The following is a 27156-nucleotide window of genomic DNA, read 5'->3' as shown; positions in this document are numbered from 1 at the left end:
GAAATTATCTCGATATTGCTTACAAATTAATAGTTTTTTGGTTCAGGACCTATTATTTGGAAAAGATTGTGAAGTACATGATTTGAATAAGAATCGGAGTATACCTAAAGATGGAGAATTCCACAAGAAGTACGAGAAATACTTTGGGTGGCTAGACTTCCAAATATCTGGTCTAGCTAGTATTTCAGCTATTTTTTTTTTGTTGCTTAGATGGGTGAACGAGCTCACAGCCCACCTTGTGTTAAGTGGTTACTGGAGCCCATAGACATCTACAACGTAAATGCGCCACCCACCTTGAGATATAAGTTCTAAGGTCTCAAGTATAGTTATAATGGCTGCCTCACCCTTCAAACCGAAACGCATTACTACTTCACGGCAGAAATAGGCAGGGTGGTAGTACCCAACCGTGTGGACTCACAAGAGGTCCTACCACCAGTAATTACGCAAATTATAATTTTGAGGATTTCATTTTTATTACACGATGTTATTCCTTCACCGTGGAAATCAATCGTGAACATTTGTTGAGTATGTATTTCATTACAAAAATTGGTACCTGCCTGATATTCGAACACCGGTGCATCGCTCAACACGATTGCACCGGACGTCCGTTAGGCCAAGACGACTTTAAAAATATAAAAGAAAAAATAAATAAAAAATATAAAAGAAATCAATCGTGAACATTTGTTGAGTATGTATTTCATTACAAAAATTGGTACCTGCCTGATATTCGAACACCGGTGCATCGCTCAACACGATTGCACCGGACGTCCGTTAGGCCAAGACGACTTTAAAAATATAAAAGAAAAAATAAATAAAAAATATAAAAGAAATCAATCGTGAACATTTGTTGAGTATGTATTTCATTACAAAAATTGGTACCTGCCTGATATTCGAACACCGGTGCATCGCTCAACACGATTGCACCGGACGTCCGTTAGGCCACGACGACTTTAAAAATATAAAAGAAAAAATAAATAAAAAATATAAAAGAAATCAATCGTGAACATTTGTTGAGTATGTATTTCATTACAAAAATTGGTACCTGCCTGATATTCGAACACCGGTGCATCGCTCAACACGATTGCACCGGACGTCCGTTAGGCCAAGACGACTTTAAAAATATAAAAGAAAAAATAAATAAAAAATATAAAAGAAATCAATCGTGAACATTTGTTGAGTATGTATTTCATTACAAAAATTGGTACCTGCCTGATATTCGAACACCGGTGCATCGCTCAACACGATTGCACCGGACGTCCGTTAGGCCACGACGACTTTAAAAATATAAAAGAAAAAATAAATAAAAAATATAAAAATTTCGGCGTTAATTTTTCGCGGCGAAAACAACTAAACTCATTTAATCACTGTACTATTCGCCGCGACTACCGCTCGACTCCGTGGCTCGCGCCGTCCGTATTCATGCATTTGTTTTGCTCGCCCGCGCCGCATCGCGCGATTCGCTCGGTACATTTCGCCGGTCGCTTCGCCGGTCGCCGGTGCGCGTGGCTTGTTAGGTACATTTCTATGCGCTTATTTTAGTCGCTAGACGCTTCGCCGTTCGCACCGCGCGAATATTCGTATCGGCGAATGTCCCGTGGCCAGGCTGTAAGAGGGGAGTGAGCGAAGAAATGGTATATGATAGAAGGGTAGGGTAGGTACCACCACCCTGCCTATTTCTGCCGTGAAGCAGTAATGTGGAGCTGAGAGCTCGTCCACCCATCCAAGCAATAAAAAAAAAAACGGAGCACAGTTTTAAAGAATTATTACTTCTAACGCCCCCTTTCTTGGGTACCTTCTATTGACTTCACTTAGATTAATCTATTTGTGAACGTATTGGATTCGCAATATCCGGTTTTAACCAATTTTATTTTACCATATTGAGAGAATACTTAATGGCATACCAAAACAAAATTAACATTAAAAAAACAGTCAACAAGCAGATACATTTGTACAAAAGGCGGTCTTATCGCTAAAAGCCATCTATTGCAGACAACCGTTTAATTTACAGAAATCCTGGAAAAGATAAAGATAGGGCGGTGTACTATTGGCAGTTGGTATATTGGTACCCAAGAAATTAAGTCGGTTTAATGGTTCTCCTGGGAGTAGGTCTAGTGTTGTCCTAATCTTGGGAGCCCGCACCGGGTAGGTACCATCACTCTGCCTATTTCTGCCGCGAAACATTAACTCGTTCCGGTTTAAAAGGCGGGACAGCCGTTATACTACAGAAGTGAGACTTAGAACTCATGTCTCAATGGGGGTGGCGATATTTACTTTGTTACTGTCTATGGGTCCCGTTTTTTTTTTTTTTTTTCGGGTAGAGGGCCGAACCTCCTACGAGGTCCCCGCGCAAAAGGGGCGCGCGGGGTATGTGAGACTCAACGATCTGCATGGTGTTGTGAGCAGACCGCGGGCCCAAGGATTTTAGGGCCCACCCACTAAACGACTCCCCTGCACTCTTACACCCGACGTCCGATCCCCTCCGAGGTCAGAACACGGATGAGGTAGGGGGGCTACCGCGGTCAACACTACAACCAGACGGCGCGGCTCACCCCAAGGACGCCCAGCCGACGGAGCCTTCGAGGCGAATCTAAGGCTCTGAAACGTCGGCCGTCTCGGTACGGCAGTCCGTCGGGCCGCCCAGACGGTGCCGCTGGTGTCCCGGAATACCCCGCTGGACCAGAACCAGCCTGCCGGGTCGGGACGCGATACACCGTCGACCGGTCGCTCTATTCACTACACGGCAGCGTGCTAGAGTGCTCTGGTAGCGCGCCGCGCGGCCTCACCCCCTCAGGTCGCCCCTTGACCTTCACCGGGGGGAGGCCGCTACCTACAGGGCCCCTGCAATAACATACCATATAACCAGACGGACCGTGATTATTCAGTTGCATAAGCAATCAGGAAATAAGATAAAACGGTACACCATACAATATAGCTTCCGTGTGTTCTAAGCATCATCGCTCTGTCTAATGAATAAAAGGAATTAATATGCGAGATATTTTGTTTGTAGAAGAAGGACAATACATTCATTACAGCGATAACATAGTTGCCAACCTCATAAGATGACACTTTACCGGTAAGTATCCTCAGAGCGAATTAAACAATCACGTAATAAAATAGGACGCTAACAAACTGAACTGAAATTATAATCGTGTTCTAATAGTTTATTTTATTTTAAATGTAAGAATATATATTGGCTGAGAGTCGAAAAGTGTTATCTTGACAGCCGGTGGCATTAAAAACGTACCAGCCTCGAGATGAACCGGTCGAATAAATCAGCGGACTGATGATCATTTTTGTGTGATAGTCTCTACAGTTCTATATTAATAATACAAAATAACTATTGAAATAACACACTCTAGATCAGCCTTTCCCAAAGTGGGCGACAGCGCCCCTTTGTAGGCGCTGCAGTCTTAAAGGGCGGTAAGAGACCCAGGAAAAAATGGGGGCCTTGTGTACAGGCTTGAGAGGTAATTTGTAATTTCATTTAAGAGGACTCTTAGACATCGACTGGGCTCTTGCTATAGTGGTTTTTAAGTAGGTGAAAAAATGGGGGCGCTAAAAAATTATTTATTCTCTATGTGGGCAGTAGACAAAATAAGTTTGGGAGCCCTTGGTCTAGCGTCCTACCCACATCATGAGAGCTACGTGATCATGGACTTTGATTTGTCTTACTACACAATGTAAACATCACAGGTTCGTTTGGAACCTTTGGGTCTGCGGAGGGACTTCGGTTCCCTCTGTATTTTGTACCGAATGTTCCATGGGGAGTGCTCTGAGGAATTGTTCGAGATGATACCGGCATCTCGTTTTTACCATCGCACCGCCCGCCACCGGAGTAGAGTTCATCCATACTACCTGGAGCCAATGCGGTCATCGACAGTGCGTTTCCAGAGGTCTTGTTTGCCACGTACCATCCGGCTATGGAATGAGCTCCCCTCCACGGTGTTTCCCGAGCGCTATGACGTGTCCTTCTTTAAAAGAGGCTTGTGGAGAGTATTAAGCGGTAGGCAGCGGCTTGGCTCTGCCCCTGGCATTGCTGAAGTCCATGGGCGACGGTAACCGCTCACCATCAGGTGGGCCGTATGCTCGTCTGCCTACAAGGGCAATGAAAAAAAAAAAAACACTAGACATACGTCCCAAGATGGTTTTCTTAAACTTGTGTATCGGTAATAATGAAAATTATTTTACGATCTTGTGTAGTAGCGCACGCAGTCTCTTAAAAGAGTTCCCAATAAAAGAAAGTTTAACGTCATATCGTCGCTGTCAAACTAAAATCTGCTATGTGCAAAAACTCTATTTTGAATTAACATTTTCGTATAAAATTTTATATGAAGGTGAATTTTTAAGAATTATAATATCAAACCAGCTGACCCGGCGAACTTTGTTCCGCCTTAGAGGCAATAATTGAGCTGACTTTTATCTTTTATCTTTTATCAAGGTCAATTTTTTATTTAGATAATTAATGTAAATTAAAAAAGCAAGTATTTTAATGATTCTTTATTGGCCATGTATTTTAGTTGTTAATATCATTATATTACTTATTCTTCTTCAGTCCTTTCGCAATGTTTCGAATCCTAGTTGCACTACGGCTTCGTCAGGAAAGATTTGATTATGTTGGTCGCGGCATGGCTTTCTTATGATTACCTATCTCGGCACAATAATAGAAACTCAAAACACACACATCAACCAGTCAACTTCAAAATACTACTATAATAATTAACCATTTGTTATTCCATATTAGTTCCGTTTTGTTATACTACGTTTTATGTTACGTCCCACGGGAACGTGATAAAAAGTATCCTATGTCCTTCTCCTGGTTCTAAGCTACCTACCCACCAATTTTCAGCTAAATCAGTTCAGCCGTTCTTGAGTTATAAATAGTGTAACTAACACGACTTTCTTTTATATATATATAGATGAAAGCTATAGACACATAACAGTATTTTATATGGTAGATAGGGCTGTGACCTATACGAAAAGGTCAAAAAGTAAAAATTTCAAAAAGTGCACATAGCAGATTTTGATTTGACAACGACGATATGTGACTTTAGAACAGTGGTCGGGGAACCGGGGTGGTCGGGGAATTACCCCAAATGGGGTAAAATGAAATTTTGGGGGGTAAAAATGAAACTTTTGTGAGTAAAAAGTATATATTGAAGTGAAACTTCTTTAGAACCGTTAAATTTTTAGTCATTGTTTTCTTTTCAAAATTATCATGGGGGCTATAATATGAAAGTTACTAAAAAGAAGCGATTTCGTTTTTTTTGTTCTTTGCCATGGGGTAATATCAACTTATACAAAAATATTTTGGGGTAATAATTAAAAAAATGTTCCCCGACCGCTGCTTTAGGACAAACAGTGGTTCAGCAAATATCCCCTCCGAGTACTGCCCTGTAGTGAGGGACTGAATAGCGTGTTTGTGGTGCGTAACGCGCGACTTTCGAGCAGTCGGGTTTGATTCCCGAGCGAGGTCAAGTTTGTATTGACGACCCACTCGACATGTTACTGTACAATTGAGGACGTCAGCGCAAAAACGACCTAAGCTTACCATATTCATTATGGAGCAAAGAGGTTTAAGTTTTCAAGGGATAACGAGTATGTTGTGATGATGGTGAGCTCCGGTAACCACTTAACATCAAGTGGCCAATGAGCTCGTTCACGCGTCTAAGCAATAAAAGAGGAATACATTGCAGGCTTCTCCAGCATCATCAGAACGGATTTTTTTCTTTATTTTATTATCCTTAGGCAGACGAGCAAGTCTGTGGTATGTGGTTACCGTTGCTCATCGACGTCAGCAATGCCAGGGGCAGAGTCAAGCCGCTGACCAGCGCTGAATACTCTCCGGAAGCCTTGTGTGAAGACATGCAGTAGCGCTCGGGAAACACCATGGAGGGAAGTTCATAAGTCGTGGCAGAAAAGATCTTTGGAAAGGCACTGTGGATGAACATAGTGGTCCTAGGTAGTACGGATGAACTATTCTCCGGTGAGGGGCGGCGCGATGATAAAAACGAGATAATCGGATCAAGCAATTCTCAGAGAACTGCTCATGTAACGGTACGGTACAAAGTACCGAAAGAATCCAAGTCCCTCGGTAGACGAAGAGATTCCAAAGAAATCCTGTAGATGGGATTATCAACAATCCGAGCGACTCTGTTCTGGACAAGCTCCTATCAGTCAGGAGGAGCGGGGCCTGCTGCCCAAGTATCAGTTCAAGGGCAGCAGCTTCGCGAGTGAGATAACATTGTATGTTCAGACAAACACATTAAAATTATTTTCCGGTCACGTACTCGTAGTAAAGCAATTTACTATATGAAATCATAAACAATTTCTTATTTTTAAAGAATACATACATTGCGTGCGAATGTTTTATGGGTTGGTAATAAAACAAACTTATATGTAGTATTAATTGTTTGATGACAAAAACGTAAAGAATTCATTGGCAAACTTTAAGGTAATCTCACTTCAGCATTCAAACTAGGAAACATTACGATCAGATTTACTTACCGGGCTGGATGGATGCAGTTCTCTCATATGGACGTTGTCGATGAAAGACACGTGATCCGGGGGATGCCAGTCCAGGGAGTAGAAGACACAGTCGAACGGCACCGTATCCAGGAGATGGTTTATGGGTTCGACCACCTGTTGACAAGATTGGAAAGTTCTCTTTACTGGACTATAAGCCCAAGACTCTACTCGAGAAGTTAGTGCGTATTTTAATCAAACACGCGTCTGTTCAGTTATTTGCCCGTCCTCACCCAGTCCTCGCCTGTCCAGTTACCCAATCCTCTAGCTCGTATTATCACTGTTCAAGTAATGAGACGTCCCATCAATATTGGCTCACTGGTAAAGGCTTGCTGCGCACTGCGGTATTTGTGCTGTGATATCTACTGTCTAAGGGTTATAAGTGGCTACAAATCACTAAAAAAGGTCACAGGCGGGCGAATCACGATGCTAAGCAATGAGCGATCGACTGAATGAGGATAGGTTATAAGAATACAAAGTAATTAATGCTTGTCTGGTTTGTTTTTACAAAATAGTTGCCTACATTTTAAAATTATCATAAACATTCCTATTAAAGAAGGCGTATATATCACAAACCAATTCAACCGGTTTACTAATTAACAAAATCTAAGCCTAAAATGTTCTATAACGTATCATAGAAGGTTTTTTTTTACTATCTATTTCCCAGTAGCCTAAGGGGCTATTCTGGCTTCACTTTGACTGGTGGTGGTGCTCACAATACTCGACCTGAAGGACCACTAACGTCCGCCCTAGCAAGAGCAGTGCTTGGCTGAATCTATCACCGGATCGGAATCGTGGCCCCTCGGACAAATAGTAACGAGTCGATAGATTACCATAACAAGTGGTGAATTCTTTTTCAACTTTATTAATAACCGAACGTGATAGAAGCGGCATGTCATGTCTAAGCTATCATTAAGTGACGTTAAATCCAAATTAATGGAATTTTCTAAGCCTACCAAAATTTTCAACTTGGCATATCTCCATTACTGTACCGTAGTCGACAAAATAATATTTATTGTTAAACTTTTGAACGGAAAACGTTATCACGCGAATAAGTCTTATGTAAGTCAATCGAAAATTTCTGGTGCTATTCCAACTTTTTATTTGACTTAACGGTTTGTTCAATGTTAACGAATTCGCAGTAGATCTGTGGTCTTAATCACGAAATGTTTTTCTTTTCATTAACCTGAATTGTAGCGATTTTTAAACGCAACAAAACGGAGTTATAGGAAAGACCCTTGATTCTAGATGTGCATTTTATCAAATTTCTCATAAGCTCATAAAGCCTTGAATGATAGAGCTCACCAAATTCGCATCCTACATATGTGGTGATAAGTTTTAATGACAAGATATTGATATCACAAGAGTGGCCATACGACCATACCATAGGATCCCTTGTCCTTGGCACACTAACCCTGTTTACTAAAAAACATTTTTCATCTAAATAGTACCCTAATGAAAAGACTTTCAAGCCGTAATGGTTAATACAGCCAAAATTTGGATGAGCTTTCAAAAGCGTGGCATTTTCAATTATAACTCATAAAAAGCCCCCATTAAAAGCGTTAACACGCTATTAATGCTTCTTGCGCACCAGAAATACCCTTTATCGCCTACGTCAATTAACTATAAATAGCAACTTTGATTAAAAACTAGTTAAAACCGGGGTTTATTGTGGAAACCAGCCCAAGTTCTGTACTTCCTATGCATTTTTACAGCAAAGCTATGAAATCCCGATTTGAAGTTTCTCTTTAATTTATAAATACTATGTAATCATTTGCTTCCGATTTCACGTATCGTAGAGATTTTTAACTGCTTTTACCTGTGTAAATTTTTATCTGCTAATAATATTTATCTCTAAAGTAGTTAGTTTAACATATACTTGTTTTTTTATTTTATTGCTTAGATGGGTGGACGAGCTCACAGCCCACCTGGTGTTAAGTGGTTACTGGAGCCCATAGACATTTACAACGTAAATGCGCCTTGAGATATAAGTTCTAAGATCTCAGTATAGTTACAACGGCTGCCCTACCCTTCAAACCGAAACGCATTACTGCTTCACGGCAGAAATAGGCAGGGCGGTGGTACCTACCCGTGCGGACTCACAAGAGGTCCTACCACCAGTAGTATAAATCTATAATATAATCTTAAAATCACAGATTCGCGTATGGAAAAACTGACCAAATTTATTTGTATTTAGATTAAGTATTTTTTTCCTCTCTAAGAACCTGTCATTTTTGTATATACTTTGACATTGGCAAAATCAATGCCAAAGGCGTTGGAGCCAAATTCTTTATAAAAAAAAAAACTCCTTTTACGGTTTAATCTCGCGTTTTTCAGACGTTTAGAATTCTTTACAGTTTTCGTAGTCAAGGACGACTATTTCTTATAAAAGTAAAACTACGTAATATATCAGAGCAATCCCAAAACGAACGATTTTTTAATATGTATCTAAATAACGATATTGAGCCACAGAATAATAGAAACAGATGACGACACTTAGCAGTTTTTTTTATAGCTTAAATAAGTGGACGAGCTTACGGCCTACCTGATGTTAAGTGGTTACCGGAGCCCATAGACATCTGCAACGTAAATGCCGCCACCCACCTTGAGACATTAATTCTAAGGTCTCACTTTTAACAGTACAACGGCCGCCCCACTTTTCAAACCGAAACGCATTATTGCTTCACGGCAGTAATAGGCAGAGTGTTGGTACCTACCCGCGCGGACTCACAAGAGGTCCTACCATCACGAATGATGTCATCCCTCTTGTAATTTGTCTAACGCCAATCTTTCCACTTTGAGATCGTATTTAATTGCGTCAATACAACACGGTGTTTCCTGATCGCTGTGATATTATGTCTAACTTCATTCGAGGTTTGCGGAGAGTACTCAGAGGTAGGCAGCGACTTAGCTGTGCCTGTAGCATTGTTCGACGTCATGAGCGATGGCAACTACTCACCACTAGGCGGGTGGAGGTGGGTAGGTACTACCCCTAATACAGCTGAATGGTGATAAATGTTGATATTGGGAAACAAGAATAAAACGTTTTTTTTTTTTGCTTAGATGGGTATACGAGCTCACAGCCCACCTGGTGTTAAGTGGTTACTGGAGCCCATAGACAGCTACAACGCAAATGCGCCACCCACACCCACCTTGAAAACGTTTGCGATCATAAATCAAAAACGAATAAATATTCTTGTAATTGATGGTTCTAACTGCAGATACCCGATAACGAAATGTCTGCATTCACAATGGCGCAGTTTCGTGCTTGGCACCAGCCCCCAATCATTTCATCGCCTAATCGACGGCGCCCCGGAGGCGTTAGGTTTTAAGCCATTACGATAACCACTAGCTCTGACACCCACTTTAATTTCTTTGAAAAGCCTTATCTTTCAGACAAATTAAAACTTCAGTTGCGGCGAAAAGTTTTGAAGGGAGCTTTCGAATCGGTCACGCGAATTTTTAGTAGATTTTCGTAATTGAATACGCTCTGTTGTTCTAATTTTTTTATGTTGTCAAAATTCCTCATGACGCAAGATGTCAATTATGAACCATTGACAGACTTTTTGGCGGGAACGCGAGGAGTGAAGTTGTGTGTTTTTTTTTTTGTCTATTCAGGTTTAAATGTGTAATAACGGTGGTTTATTAACTGTTTAGTATCTGTAAAAGTGCACAAATGTGGGAAAATGAAAAAAAGCCGCTGAACGTAACTTCTCGGGATACTCCAAAAACTCCACTGAAAAAAGTTCTCAGTAAATGACTGATGATGAGATTATATTATTTCATCCCATATCATCTCATCTAATTTAATTTCATTTCATAATATTATTTTTCACATAAAAAAAAATTCATTAAAATAAAAATAGGACTTGACCTACTTTAGGTCTTAGTTACCAGGTCATAAAATCCCTTAAAAAATGAACCACGGTCATCGTGCAACACTTTGTCAACCGTAGGGCTGTATTGGCATTCATAATAGAGTCTATACAATTCTTGCATGAACAGACAAACTTGCTTTATGACTATTTCCCTACCTATTTATCTACCAATGTCAGGCACAAAAGAAAACCTAAAATGGAAGTTGATTCAATTACTCATAATGAAAACGCGACCTCGTTACATTCTGATGACAAATACGCCTTGGTATGAATAGTGTATTGTAAAGGCGATTGATTTATTTTATCAATGCATTACGGAAAATCGCGTAGAAAATCGCAAAGAAAAATAGCAATCATCGTGACATATTTTTTTATTTTATTGCTTAGATGGGTAGACGAGCTCACAGCCCACCTGGTGTTAAGTGGTTACTGGAGGCCATATACATCTACAACGTAAATGCGCCACCCACCTTGAGATATAAGTTCTAAGGTCTCAGTATAGTAACAACGCCTGCCCCACCCTTCAAAACGAAACGCATTACTGCTTCACGGCAGAAATAGGCAGGGTGGTGGTACCTGCCCGTGCGGACTCACAAGAGGTCCTACCACCAGTAATTACGCAAATTTTAATTTTGCGGGTTTGATTTTTATTACACGATGTTATTCCTTCACCGTCGAAGTCAATCGTGAACATTTGTTGAGTACGTATTTCATTAGAAAAATTGGTACCCGCCTGCGGGATTCGAACACCGGTGCATCGCTACATACGAACGCACCGGACGTCTTATTCTTGACGACTAACTAGACAAAGTTATGGTAAAATTGTGTTCTTTAGAAAAAACCCATAAATAAAGGCCTTTTTGCCGTGAGCATTACACTAGCTGCTTCAATACTCCGTGGTTAGGATTCATTTAATTGAAAATACAATTGAATGCAATATAGCTATCTATATATTAATACGTGAAGCAAAAACTTTGTATCCCTTTTTACGAAAATTACGCGGACGGAGGAGTATGAAATTTTCCACACTTATAGAGAATATAGAGAAGAAGTGTACAATGTTAATATTTTTTTTAAATAATGCATAAAAGATACATTAAATCAATAAAGAAAACATTACACACACTACATACCATGTATTTGACGCACACACGCATACATACTATTTATTGTCAAACTTTTGTTCTTGACGTCTGTGGTCAAATTGAGAATAGATTAAATTTTGTTTGTCTGTATTAATATTTTTTTATAGTGTAGCCTTGGCGATATTTGTGATTATAGAAGTATAAAATACAATCATAATAGTGTACAAACTTACAATTCCAATTAATTATAGTCGAATTTCGACTACTGCAGGACCTCTAGTTATAATAGATACTTAAGTAGCGTGCAACATTCGGTTGCACTCGGGCGTCATCGGTCGCGATCGGAGTTCCCGAACGCGCAGGTGTCCCGTGACGTCAGACTGCGAGATTCGCGCGCGTCGATTTAAGTGGATTGTACAACGTATTATAATTTTAGTTTTAATTGATATCTTGTAGTGCCTAGCGACTTGTTTACTCTTTTTACTTTATAATAGAACATTGTACACATATTATATTATTATATTGTTAAAATTGGTGTGTTTGACTTTTATGTGTTCGGAGCATAGTATCCCGAGAATACCAATAACAAACTACCCTTACACCTTACCTGTGAAGTTTCCGTTTTACAATACTAGCCATTTGAAAGGTAATTTATGTATGGCTGACAATATATTCAAAATTCATATGCAGTTTACTTACAAAATGTGCTGTAGGTACTTTTTTCAAATTCACTCATTTACATAATAATGCGTGTTTTGTTTTGACGATATTTGTATCTTTTTCATGGATATGGTCACGATGAAAATACAAGTAATTATATAGAATACGTGTTGTATTGCGGTTGCAATGTCGTACGAACGATTTACCATATTAATGATATAATGTATGTATATGGAGTGAATCCTTTTTTTGAGGTTTTGCAGTTTCACCAGGACAAGTGGACGAGCAAAGGCTCATCCAGGAGGGGCGGGATTAGCTAACAGCTGCTCGAGCGCCTCCATAGACCTAATAGTTCAAGGATAGCTGCTTCGCGAATTAATCTAGTACCGGATCGGAATCGCGACCCGCTGAGAAGATCCGGCGAGAAACTCAGCGAGCTGATGCATGGGTTAGGTTGCACGTCGACCTCTTTGTCGAGTTTGACGAGTACGGTTACCGGGTTCGCTAAGCCTGCTCCTAGTGTTAGAGCTGAAGGCGTCTAATGCAAAGGTTATTGGATCTGATGGATCATAGGGACGTGAGAGTGAATCCTACAACTTAACGCACGACTTATTATTGGTTTGAACGCTTCAGCCATGGAAACTTTGATGTAAAAAATGAGCCCCGTCATCGCCCGAAAACTAAAAACAACAAATGACAAATTACAAGGCCAGTGGTAGCTGCGTGCTGAATTTAAAAAATGCCACATGTTTTATTACTTAGTTGGGTGGCCGAGCTCACGTTCAACTTGGTGTTAAGTGGCTACCGGAGCCCATAGACATCTACAACGTAAATACCGCCACATACCTTGAGACATCAGTTCTAAGGTCTCATTTTTCAGCCAATCCATTAAGCTCGAAAGAAAAACGTAAATAAATTAAAATAGGACTATTGTGTTTTTGTAGTCGACGTGACCTTTATAGTCAATGAAGCACGGAGTGACTTGCATTTCGCGTTTGTTTGATCAATACATCGATGTTTCGTCATGTGTAGATTCGGGGGGAGATAATTTGTATTGTATACGCAATTAGAAGTTTGTTCAATTTCAAACGTATCCATTTCATTACTGGTACCATCGCCCTGCCTATTTCTGCCGTGAAGCAGTAATGCGTTTCGGTTTGAAGGGTGGGGCAGCCGTTGTAACTATACTTGAGACCTTAGAACTTGTATCTCAAGGTGGGTAGCGCATTTACGTTGTGGATGTCTACGGGCTCCAGTAACCACTTAACATCAGGTGGGCTGAGAGCTCGTCCACCCATCTAAGCAATAAAAAAAAATCAGTTTGAATACGATGATGGGAACTTCCTTAATGTATCGAAACCGTGTACCACCACCCTGGTTATAAGTATAAGTCTGGTCAAGTCACATCACGATTAACAGTTAAACTTCATATCTCAAGGTTTTTTTTATTACTTGGATGGGTGGACGAGCTCACAGTCCACCTGGTGTTGAGTGGTTACTGGAATCCATAGACATCCACAACGTAAATGCGCCACCCATTTCGAGATATAAGTTCTAAGGTCTCAGTATAGTTACAACGGCTGCCCCACCCTTCAAAACCGAAAGGCATTACTGCTTCGATTGATAGATTTCGCTGCATTATTGTTTCGCTTGATATGTTTATATCAAAATGGGTGCGTCAAAAGATTCGATTGGATTTTAGACAGTAATTAATTTCACTTATCCTCTAAGCGGTAATAATAATAAAATGTGCTTAATTATACTGGTGATATGACGTCTTGTGAGTCCGCGCGGGTAGGTACCACCACCCTACCTATTTCTGCCGTGAAGCAGTAATTCGGTTTGAAGAGTGGGGCAGTCATTGTACTGTAAAACCGAAACTTAGAACTGATGTCTCCAGATATAAATAGTAGCATTAACCTTGTTGGTGTCTATGGGCACCGGGAACCACTCAACATCAATTGGGCCGTCAGCTCGTCCACTCTTCTAAACGATACAAAAAAAATACTAGTTTTAGGCTGTCGGGCCCTTAAAATCGTTTATATCAATCAAGTTTTAAAAACCTACTAGCCAAATTGATTCCGTGACTTTCGGTAATTTCATGTAACAAGAACATCCGCCGCATTGCCGATTCGCCGGGTAATAGCGGTTTTTTTTTTTATTTACCGACACGATTTTTTTGCGTCCCATATACACATATTACCAGCGGCGATATATCGATGCGACGTCTGGTAAGAATCCCTTCGATGATGTGTCGTATCAATCAGTAGAAATGATCTAATAGCAGACCCAATAGGACCTCAAACATTTAATGTTAATTAGTAGTCAGATTGAGTACTTAACGGTAGGCAGCGGCTTGGCTCTGCCCCTGGTATTGCTTACGTCCATGAGCGACGGCAACAACTCATCATCAGGTGGGCCGTACGCCCGGACGGGTAGGTGAGCTCACGGGCTCAAACTGAAAGAATGTGCTAACCCTAGCCCTAGCAAGAGCAGTGCTTCACAGAAATTACCATCGGATCATTCCCGATCCCGCGGACAGAATGGAAAGCAGTCGACGTCGCCCAAAACACGTCATTTTGGATCCTTCCGATCCACTAACTGTGCTTTTAGGTACCTCAAGCACCGGTCATCGTTCTCGTCGAACCCGTCGCTTGCGACGAAGGGCTCGTCGAGTAAATTAACCCACAGACACAGCCCACTGAGTTTATTTTATTCCTTTACTCGTTTACCTCGAAAAAAGTTTAGCAGGCAGCAAAATTACTCTAGAATCGTCATCGGTATATGAATGTACCAAGTACTGATAAATGAATTCTGTCTCATGTTTTTTGTGTTAATCATGTTGTCATGATTCAGAATACAATATATCTGAGTCATGAACAGCGTTGCCTAGCCCACTGAGTTTCTCGCCGGATCTTCTCAGTGGGTCGCGTTTCCGATCCGGTGATAGATTCTGCGAAGCACGACTCTTGCTAGGGTTCGTGTTAGCAACGTCGTCAGATTTGAGCCCCGTGAACTCACCTACTAGTTAAGGTTACGCTGAAATAGCCTCTCAAGGCTCTCAGCTTAGTTAGGAAAAAAACATCGGATCGGAATCTCTCAGTATTACTATTACCTCGAAGTCGTCATGGCCTAAGGGATAAGAAGTCCGGTGCATTCGTGTTGAGCGATGCACCGGTGTTCGAATCTCAGGCGGGTACCAATTTTTCTAATAAAATACGTACTCAACACAGGTTCACGATTAACTTCCACGGTTAAGGAATAACATCGTGTAATAAAAATGAAATCCGCAAAATTATAATTTGCGTAATTACTGGTGGTAGGACCTCTTGTGAGTCCGCGCGGGTGGGTACCACCGCCCCGCCTATTTCTGCCGTGAAGCAGTAATGCGTTTCGGTTTGACGGGTGGGGCAGCCGTTGTAACTATACCGAGATCTTAGAACTTATATCTCAAGGGAGATGACGCATTTACGTTGTAGATATCTATGGGCTCTAACCACTTAACACCAGGTGGGCTGTGAGCTCGTCCACACATCTAAGCAATAAAAAAAACCTATTGATTGCTAAGACATCTTAAAAACTTTACGAACCTCGCTGCCGTCTTGCTGGGCGTTGCACTTGCTGATGTTGAGGGTGCCGGAGATGAAGTCGTTCTGAACGTCCACGATCAGGAACGCGCTCACGGGACGCACGATCTGACCCAGATATATGAATTTATAGGTTACGATTCTAATTCGGCATTTCGATGGCACACGCGGAAATATAAGCTAATTTATCATCCACATCCCCGTTACAAAGCTGTTGCCAAACTATTCCTTACTTCATTACATAGTATAAAACAAAGCCGTTTTCTCTGTCCCTATATCCCTATGTATGCTTAAATCTTTAAAACTACGCAACGGATTTTGATGCGGTTTTTTTTAATAGATTGAGTGATTGAAGAGGAAGGTTTATATGTATAATAACATCCATTAAATAGTGGATTAATCAATAATAAATACAGTTTCCGAAGCGAGGCGAGGGTGGGTCGCTAGTATAAAATAAATAAATAAAAAAGCCCTTTACATATACCATGCAATTTTGATTTTTATTTTTGTTGAAGATATTCATTTTATTATTTTTCAATATTATATGCATGGAGACCTCTCAGGTGACCTCCTCCAAGGATTTCCATTTTTATTTTGTCTCTGACGACATAAATCCAGTGTGGTCCAGCAATTTTTCTAAAGTCGTCCTCCCAACGTGTGTATGGTCTTCCTACTTACTGACTTAAGTATTTAAAACAAAATATGTATATCGCCTGTTATAAACTTGGAGAATCTAGTATTATTATTGTTCTAGATAGGCAAACGAACTCAAATTCCATTATAGAGAATAAGCAAGGGTGTTAGTTTTGTTTTTATTACACGACTAGCCGTACTCGCCCGCTTCGCTGGGCATTAAAAATTAACATTATTATTTATTGTCATTATTATTAGGGAGTCCAACACTCATATAAATATTAGCCTATCCATTAAGTAGGTACACGTATTTTCTACATGGATACCAAGTTTCAAGGCCATCGGATGCATGGTTCAGTAGTTATAACGGAACATCCGTAAAAACCATTGTAGATTTATATATTAGTATAGATATAGATGTCATTCAATTTCTTATAAAAGTCATTCGTGAGCATGTTTAGTGCGATTCTTCCTAAAAAGTTTAGAGGCATCGGTCGATACGAGTACCTACCCGACTTCTTATACTTTAGGCTAGGGTTGTATCACGTCACTATTAGTAATGTATTTAATTTTTTTTATTATAAGGGTGATGATTGCGTTTTAACAACCGGCGTGGTCCAACAAAGATAATGCCACTCACCACCTTGATCCAATGGTTCCAGCAGAAAGTGAACTCTTCCTTATCAATGAACCCGTCCCCGTTTGTATCGAAAACGTTGAAAATATGTCTGGCCCTGTCTTCGGAGAGCGGGTAGATGTGGCCCTTGTCGTTGCGGAACAACGCCTTGCAGATCAGCCGGAACTCATCCAGATTCAGCTTTCCATCCCTAAAAGAAACATTTTTTTTTTAATTGCTAGATGGGTGGACGAGTTCACAGCCCACCTGGTGTTAAGTGGTTACTGGAGCCCATAGACATCTACGACGTAAATGCGCCACCCACCTTGAGATATAAGTTCTAAGGTCTCAAGTATGGTTACAACGGCTGCCCCACCTTTCAAACCGAAACGCATTACTACTCCAAGGCAGAAATAGGCAGGGCGGTGGTACCTAACGAAACTGATAACGAAAACTAATCTAACTTAACTCTGTAATGTAATAAGTTTATTCACAATATACAATAATTATACTACTTAACCTATTATTAACGTGACGGATGCCCTTGAACATTTTTATAAACGTCACTAACCTACAAGTAAAAATATCCAACTCAGTTCACGACTTCGCCAGTTCGTTATAGGTGCGACACATTCGGGTAATCTATATCTATACTAATATTATAAAGAGGAAAGATTTGTTTGTTTGTTTGTTTCGAATAGGCTCGGAAACTACTGGACCGATTTGAAAAATTCTTTTTCCATTAGAAGCCGACATTGTCCCTGATGAACATAGGCTACTTTTTTTTTATTTTTTTTTATTTTCTTTTTTTGGATTCATGTGTGTTTTAATGTTTCCGAAGCGAAGCGAGGGCGGGTTGCTATTGTATTATAATATGATATTGTAAGGAATACCCTACAAAAAGGGTATAAAACCGGCGTGCAGCTCCGTCACCCGCGCATTTGTCGGTTGACATTCATCGAGAGAACATCGTTCAAAGACTTTAAGTGTTAATTTAGGAAACACGAATTTTATAATAATGTAGAAGGTAAAGTGCCTATAAATAGCAACGCCTTTGCTCGAAACATTCATTCGATCGGCGGCGTTCGTGAGAGAAGGTGGTCGTGGACATGGTGTGCGTGAGTCATTGTTTTAAGTCTCTGTAAACGTGTGCTAATTGTTATTTTTTTTAATGGTTTTTCTTCTGATTCCTAATATCAGAATTGGGATAAAGAACTCAAAGCCCACAGACAACAGGTGATTCACAACTACCCGCACTATATTTTGTTACTTTCGTTTTCGTGTTTTTACGTATATTTCCTGGTGTATAGTCATTTTAAAGTGCGTGTGTGTGTATTTACACCTAAATAATGCCGCGAAGTACGTCACGTGGACGTTCTCGGCATCGTCAAAATGGCTCGCGTAATCGAGACTTCTCCCGCTCTCGTGATAATCATTTACGGGACCGCTACCGCCATAGATTGCGTTCGTATTAGCGTAATACTCGCTCGAGTAGCAACGATCGTGTGTTGCACGATAGGTCGCGCGATTCACGCAGTATTTCATATCGATCTAGTCGATCACGCAGCGCGTTATATCGTTTGAAACGAAGTGACCGTAGGTCGCGACGCTCGCGTCGATCTCGTTATGTATCTCGAGCCCGCGATCACTCACAAAGGGCGTCGCGTCGTGGTGTTCATAGCAATCATGACCGTGACTTAAATACGCACACCCCTCCGCTGCGATCGCAAACCCCGACACCAGGTGTGATGGAGACCATTCACACACATTCCCTTGCCACACACGCTACACTTGATAAATCTAGCCTCGCGGACCGGGGACGTGTGTCGGACTCAGCCCTGCGCGGTTCAGAGACCCCCTCGCTTGCTCAAGCGATTATCGATGCCGTAAAGGCAGTCCAGCTTATAAGATCACAGAATTATTTTGTAATATTAACAATATCGAGCCGTGGTATGAGAAGGTGGACCGTGCAAAGGATTTAAACGGGTGGACCGACCATAAGACTCTGTCACATGTGGCAAATTGCTTAAAGGGAAACGCAAAGGTGTGGCTAGGTGAATGGGTTCCTTCTGATAGAACTTGGAACTTTAATAGTGATACGGGGCATAATGGGCCCTCAGGTTAGAGCCGCGAACGCTAATCTACTCACGATTTGATTTCATTTTTGGTGGAGGTCCGGCTAGGCCGAGTCCTTGTTGGGTTCAGGTTAGTTGTCACCAGTGACGCATAATACCCAAACTTTTGAGATTACAGCTCATTCTGAACATCACAAAATGCAAGACAACAGACATTCGCCCTGCAGCTTCTGGTAGAAAAAACGCCACCACACCTGTGGTGAGGACTCTAATTATTGATGTCACGACTGAGGTGTATCGTTCGAGGTGAGTTCGTCGAGAACTAGGTCGAGGTAGAGCTCATCAATTGGTACCACGAAGTGAAAAGCGATATGATGCTCGCGTGGATGGGCACCGACGAGCAGCAGCCGTTTTTAATGTCGATAATCTTGTTTGGGTAATAACTCACAGTCTACAGGAAATGTAGATCCGGCAATCCGTGAACCTTACCGAATGGTGAGGATGGTGCCTCACGGGCATTGCCGCCAGCTCGGGCCCCTCGATGAATCCTGCGGCAGTAGCACGCAAGCGACGTGCCGGTAGCTGCGTAATATCGGTCGGCAGGTAAACTTGATTCCGGCATGCGTGGCCCGTATAAGGTTGTCGAAATTCTACCCAGTGGACTCTATCCTACGGCTGCTCAATGGCAGTTATGGCAAAACTACGCAAGCAGCTGCACAATATATGGTGTCGTGGCGGGGCGAGTGGACCCCTGAGACGTGTGCTGCCTTCTTTGAGAGTCAGTAAAGTTAATAATGATCATTGTTCACAGATATACGTATTCCTATGGTGAACCTGAAGGTGAGCTATAGATGATTGCTCTCTAGTTACGTATCCCTCACTCGGAGTCACGGTGAGATGCCTCAATACGATTGGCCTAGGCTGGCGTATTGAGAAGCCTCGGCACGTTTGAGTATGGTCGGCGTGTCGGGAAGCTTCACACGTTTGAATAAACTCTGCGTGTGGAATGCACTCGTACGTTTTTAATACGATCTTCGTACGAGTGGGTCTGGGACCATTTTACGTATCCCTCACTCGTGTAATTAATTCTACTCGGTGAGATGCCTCAATACGATCGGCCTAGACTGGCGTATTGAGAAGCCTCGGCACGTTTGAGTATGGTCGGCGTGTCGGGAAGCTTCACACGTTTGAGTACGCTCTGCGTGTGGAATGCACTCGTACGTTTTTAATACGATCTTCGTACGAGTGGGTCTGGGACCATTTTACGTATCCCTCACTCGTGTGATTAATCCTACACGGTGAGATGCCTCAATACAATCGGCCTAAGCTGGCGTATTGAGAAGCCTCGGCACGTTTGACTACGGTCGGCGTGTCGGGAAGCTTCACACGTTTGAATACGCTCTGCGTGTGGAATGCACTCGTACGTTTTTAATACGATCTTCGTACGAGTGGGTCTGGGACCATTTTACAGGGATCACTGGTAACCAAATGCAGAAGACACTTAACGAAGGGCGACGCACACTGGCCCTTGGATAATAACAGGAATATGCGCATTAAGGATGATTGCTACTGCGCGCACTGCTCCCGTGCCGCTACCTGCACGCGCTCTCTCACTTCTGGCGTGCAAACTGCGCGTACTGCTTGCGTGCCGCTGGCTGCGCGCGCTCGACTGCTTCAGACGTGCATACCGCGCGTACTGCTCGCGTGCCGCTACCTGCGCGCACTCGCCTGCTTCAGACGTGCATACCGCGCGTACTGCTCGTGTGCCGCTACCTGCGCGCACTCGCCTGCTTCAGACGTGCATACTGCGCGCACTGCTCGCGTGCCGCTACCTGCGCGCGCTCGCCTGCTTCAGACGTGCATACTGCGCGTACTCCTCGCGTGCCGCTGTCTGCGCGCGCTCATCTACTTCTGGCGTGCATACTGCACGTGTTACTCGCGTGTCGCTGCCTGCGCGCGCTCGTCTATTTCTGGCGTACTGACCGCACGTGCTGCTCGTGTGCACACTGCACGTGATGCTAGCGAGCCGCCGACTTCACGGTGCCGTACGACTGGCAGTGACGCAGAGGGCGATGTCGCTCGATCTGTGGCCTGCTGCTTCACTCGTTGGGGACTATGATGCCTTTGGTCTACTAAGCCCGACGCAGGGAGTCACGAGTAAGGAGTAGTTCGTTTGCAGTCCTGCTGAGCTAATTATGCGCTCCGCCTGCATTTTCAGGATTATCTATCAGGACGGTCGAGCGGGACGCCCGCCACACGTGGTGCAGCCTCACATCGTGGTTGCAGACTGGAGCTGGGACGGCTGCCCTGCCGAACTTTCGGGAGGCGCGGACTTAACAAGATCTTTCGCACGCTTGCGCATCATCGTTACGAGTGGACCCCAGTTATGTGGTCGAGGACGAACCACAGTCAGGAGAGGCCGTGTAAGGAATACCCTACAAAAAGGGTATAAAACCGGCGTGCAGCTCCGTCACCCGCGCATTTGTCGGTTGACATTCATCGAGAGAACATCGTTCAAAGACTTTAAGTGTTAATTTAGGAAACACGAATTTTATAATAATGTTGAAGGTAAAGTGCCTATAAATAGCAACGCCTTTGCTCGAAACATTCCCATTCCGACAGGAGCCCTCTTCTTCGATATAGCGAAGGCGTTCGACAAAGTCTGGCACAACGGTTTGATATACAAACTGTATAACATGGGAGTGCCAGACAGACTCGTGCTCATCATACGAGACTACTTGTCGAACCGTTCGTTCCGATATCGAGTCGAGGGAACGCGTTCCCGGCCCCGTCACGTCACAGCCGGAGTCCCGCAAGGCTCCGCCCTCTCCCCGTTACTATTCAGTTTGTATATCAACGATATACCCCGGTCTCCGGAGACCCATCTGGCGCTCTTCGCCGATGACACCGCCATCTACTACTCGTGTAGGAAGAAGGCGTTGCTTCATCGACGACTTCAGACCGCAGCTACCACCATGGGACAGTGGTTCCGGAAGTGGCGCATCGACATTAACCCCACGAAAAGCACAGCGGTGCTCTTCAAAAGGGGTCGCCCTCCGAACACCACGCTGAGCATCCCCCTTCCGACTAGGCGCGTCAATACCCCCGCCCCCGCCGTTCGCCCAATCACGATGTTCGACCAGCCCATACCGTGGGCCCCGAAGGTCAAGTACTTAGGCGTCACCCTCGACAGTAGGATGACATTCCGCCCCCACATTAAGACGGTACGCGACCGTGCCGCCTTCATTCTAGGACGTCTCTACCCGATGATATGTAGGCGAAGTAAAATGTCCCTTAGAAATAAGGTGACACTCTACAAAACTTGCATACGCCCCGTCATGACCTATGCAAGTGTAGTGTTCGCTCACGCGGCCCGCATACACCTAAAAACATTTCAAATTATTCAATCCCGTTTTTGCAGGATAGCCGTCGGAGCCCCGTGGTTCGTCAGGAACGTCGACCTCCATGACGACCTGGACTTAGAGTCCATCAGTAAGTATCTTCAGTCGGCGTCCATGCGCCACTTCGATAAAGCGGCACGACACGAGAACCCTCTCATCGTGGCCGCCGGTAACTACATTCCCGATCCTGCGGACAGAATGGAAAGCAGTCGACGTCGCCCAAAACACGTTATCTCGGATCCTCCCGATCCACTAACGGTGCTTTTAGGTACTTCAAGCACCGGTCACCGTTCTCGTCGAACCCGTCGCTTGCGACGAAGGGCTCGACGAGTAAATTAACTCTCAGACACAGCCCACTGAGTTTCTCGCCGGATCTTCTCAGTGGGTCGCGTTTCCGATCCGGTGGTAGATTCTGCGAAGCACGACTCTTGCTAGGGTTCGTGTTAGCAACATCGTCAGGTTTGAGCCCCGTGAGCTCACCTACTAAAGTTAGGGTTACGCTGACATAGCCTCTCAAGGCTCTCAGCTTAGGTAGGAAAAAAAAAAAAAAAACGAAACATTCATTCGATCGGCGGCGTTCGTGAGAGAAGGTGGTCGTGGACATGGTGTGCGTGAGTCATTGTTTTAAGTCTCTGTAAACGTGTGCTAATTGTTATTTTTTTTAATGGTTTTTCTTCTGATTCCTAATAATATATTATTGTTTTTGTAAATTAGCAATGCAAACAAATTGTTTTGGTTGACCCTACGAGCACGAAATTTAATGTTTAGTGAAATCTGTGATAGCAATTCAGCCGAATCTATTAGAAAGTGAATTATCTATACTAATATCTATTAACTGATATAATATTTAATAATACTAATATCTACTGTGGTTTTTATGGATGTTCCGTTATAACTACTGAACCGTGCATCCGATTGACTTGAAACTTGGTATCCATGTAGAAAATACATGTACTTAATGGATAGGCTAATATTTATATGAGTGTTGGACTTCCTAATAATAATGACAATAAGTAATAATGTTAATTTTAAATGCGCAGCGAAGCGGGTGAGTACGGCTAATCATTAATAAAAATAATAAAAAGGAGAGGTCCTAAATGGGATCCCTGGGGAACACCAGAACCAACCTGCACCAGCGAAGAAACAAAACCCTTCAATGCCACCAGTTGACTTCGGTTTTCCAGATGCGAACCAATCCATCGATACAAATTTCCATTAACACCGTATAAAAACAACTTGCGACAAAGTAATCGATGACAAACTTCATCAAAAGCCTTAGAGAAATCCGTATAGATAGAATCAACCTGTCCTCTAGTGGCAAAAGCTTGACACAGGTAATGCTTATACTCTAGGAGACTGGAAATCGTAGATCGGTTCTTAACAAAACCATGCTGCCTGCTAGATCAACGATTTCATGTGGTTATAAAGATGAACATATTATACTAACGACTCAAACAGTTTAGCAAAACACGACAATATACTAATGGGTCTATAATTTTCACAGCAAGATTTATCACCACTTTTATGTATCGGAATAATGTGCGCAGTTTTCCAATAACTTAGAAAAGTACCAGATCTATCTTTGTACTGGTGGTAGGACCTCTTGTGAGTCCGCACGGGTAGGTACCACCACCCTGCCTATTTCTGCCATGAAGCAGTAATGCGTTTCGGCATTGAAGTTTCGGTTTGAAGGGTGGGCCAGCCGTTGTAACTATACTGATATCTTAGAACTTATATCTCAAGGTGGGTGGCGCATTTACGTCGTAGATGTCTATGGGCTCCAGTAACCACTTAACACCAGGTGGGCTGTGAGCTCGTTCACCCATCTAAGCAATAAAAAAAGAACTATTAAAAAATATTGTTAAGCGGAACAAATAGTTCCTTTCCACATGTCATAATAAAAGAAGGAGGGATTTTATCGGGGCCCGGGCCCTTCTTTCCATCTAAATGTTTAATTTTCCGTTGTAGGTCACTCTCGCTTATTGAAACTCGCGTTAGTTTGGAAGAAATATGGCTATCGATTTCCGTGCAGCTATGATTATGAAAATCTTGTGATCTTAAAGAAAAACAGAGCCGAAGTACCGTGAAAACAGTTCACTTATTGACTAACCGTTGGATGCGGAGTCGCCAGCATAAGTAACCACGTTGGGTAGAGAAACGTGACCTTTGTAGTTAATCAATCTACAAAATGCATTAGCGTCCTTCTGTAAAGATTCTTCTGTACTTGCAATCTCTTGCAATGTATTTTTGTAGCATTCTTAAGTGAACATTTTGCAACGATGACGTAACATGAAAACCACATCATAATCACGTGGATTTCCAAATTTTTTGTACGTCTTATGATACTTGTTTATCTCTATTATATATTCAATTAGAGGTTTACTAAACAAACAGGGTAAGTATTATATTTATATGAGGTCAAAGGTGTATGGCGAGCAATTATATCGAATAAGATATCATAAACTATTTGTGTTTTTTTATTAATATCCGACGATGATGATGATAAAAGCATGATCCAATTCACGAAACGTGGGGCATCATTATTATTTTTAAATTTAATTGTTTATTATTCCAACTTATGGCAGATTCTTGGGGGAGGCCTATGCGAAAGAAAAACAATCTTAGCCGATGTCAAATTGAAAAGAAAAAAAAAGAAAAATTAAATGAATAGTATGTACCTAAATATGAATTAAGGTTGTTAATAAAGGCTTCTTTATCTATTGCATTTTGCCAAATTTCTAGAAACTGCCTGGGCTGATAAGCTTATTATAATAGCTGGATGATATTTATCTAACCTACTCATTGATTCTACTTCACCAACTTTAACATTAACAAGATTTGAAAGCACTAAGTCTAAAATGCGGTCGATATTATTTTTTATGTAATTAAACTGTATTAAGTTACAATTTACAAGGAAGAGCGCCAGCTACATGGGTGGAACAACTGAAGGAGGTGACTGGAGGCCAGATACAGGGAGCGGTACATATGGCGCAGAACCGGACCGAGTGGAGAAGATTGACATACAGTCACGATCCTCAGCATTGAGGGAACGACCAGAAAGAGAAGTTACAAGAAATCATAAATTCATCAAGTAGGCAAAGTATCCCCCCGGTATAAAGCTGATCTTCAGCACAAATATTAAGTTTTGAGGGAGAAGCAATACGCATGGCTGAGACGTAATCTGGTTGGTTAAAATCTCCAATTAACAAATAGTCGTCATCAGGATGGTCGTTCAAAATTACTTTCTGACAATTAGAATAAAATTCATTCAGCTTATCATAATTTAAATCTGGAGGCAAATAACACCCGCATATGTTAAGACGCGACGAAGATCCTTTTATTAACAGGGTTACCCAGACATCCTCCATATTACTACTATCCCAAGATGCCTGACGAATAACTTCAAATTTTTTCTGGACTTTTTCTCCTAAAAACATAACGCGAGCCAAACACTTCTCCGTCAAACACTGACTTATTAAGATTCGTTTTTTTTTATTGCTTAAACGGGTGGACCAGCTCAGAGCCCACCTGGTGTTAAGTGGTTACTTGAGCCTGTAGACATCTACAACGTAAATGCGCCACCCACTTTGAGATATAAGTTCTAAGGTCTCAAGTATAGTTACAACGGCTGCCCCACCCTTCAAACCGAAACGCGTTACTGCTTCGCGGGTGAAATAGGCAGGATAATGGTACCTTCACGTGCGGACTCACAAGAGATCCTACCACCAGTTTTATCTTTTCAAAAGTTATTCATCTTACTCAAAAATTCGATAATCTCTAATTGGATTACCAAAATAACGTATGTTGGTTGAAGCCAGGTGGCGGTCTGCCCGAGAAATATATTATCATATTTTTTATGGATTGTATTGAATTGTATTTAATTAAAACTGAAAATTTAATTTTAGTTTACTTTTCCATGTTTTTTTTTTAAATATGCGCAAAGTAATCTAGTCTTTTGGTTAAAGACCATCTGATGATGAGTGGTAGGCATTGTTAATAGACTGTAGTCATATTAAGGTACTTCCAAGCCTACACCCGTTTCAATATAGAAAACAACCAAGTCTATGTGGTAATAGCCTGATTAACATATCGACCTTTGGCTAATGAGCATGCCACACTGGCATCTTCAAGTTGCTTTGTATGTCTGCCTTTAGTAGTAATGGTATACTATTTTTTTTTACCAAGCAATCTCTCGGTTTGAGCATTGGTTATAAGACTCCCTATCTAACTCAAAGTGTGTCTTAAAACTCATTAAGACGCAGTTTATTATCACCGTCCCGCTGGTTTTTGTGGTAAAGCCATTGTTACTAGAATACTTTGGCATTATATTAGTTTTAAAACAGAGGGTAGTGGTGGTAGCTTACTGGTGGTAGGACCTCTTGTGAGTCCGCACGGATAGGTACCACCGCCCCGCCTATTTCTGCCGTGAAGCAGTAATGCGTTTCGGTTCGAAGGGTGGGGCAGCCGTTGTAACTATACTGAGAACATAGAGCTTATATCTCAAGGTTGTGGCGTATTTACGTTGTAGATGTCTATGGGTTCCAGTAACCACTTAACACCAGGTGGGCTGTGAGCACGTCCACACATCTAGGCAATAAAAATAAAATTAAAAAAGGGTGCAGTATTTACTGTAACAGTATTGAATACATAAATGATAATAAAAATGCCCAATAATTACGTTAAGTCATCCATGACCAAC

General features: G+C 42.1%; 2 protein-coding genes across 2 annotated transcripts in view; one reads left to right on the top strand and one right to left on the bottom strand.

The window, feature by feature from the left end:
- Naam (Nicotinamide amidase) overlaps positions 1–27156 on the bottom strand; it is a 37747-nt gene that overhangs the window by 7789 nt on the left and 2802 nt on the right. Inside the window, exons 2-4 of the mRNA XM_089728878.1 lie at positions 17006–17192; positions 15736–15840; positions 6505–6639 (exon numbers count right to left, since the gene is read on the bottom strand). Of these exons, the coding sequence (XP_089585004.1) occupies positions 6505–6639; positions 15736–15840; positions 17006–17192 (427 nt within the window). The remainder of the gene's footprint in view (positions 1–6504; positions 6640–15735; positions 15841–17005; positions 17193–27156) is intronic.
- On the top strand, positions 19090–21542 carry LOC149502737 (uncharacterized). The gene is given in 4 exon segments (XM_089728912.1): positions 19090–19101; positions 19235–19362; positions 19868–19896; positions 20624–21542. Coding segments are annotated over 4 exon segments (663 nt in total). The 3' UTR covers positions 21118–21542.

Source organism: Bombyx mandarina, chromosome 07 (genome assembly GCF_030267445.1).
Source record: "Bombyx mandarina strain Sakado chromosome 07, ASM3026744v2".
Taxonomy (NCBI): Eukaryota; Metazoa; Arthropoda; class Insecta; order Lepidoptera; family Bombycidae; genus Bombyx; species Bombyx mandarina.
This window is presented reverse-complemented; position numbering and strand designations above follow the sequence as displayed.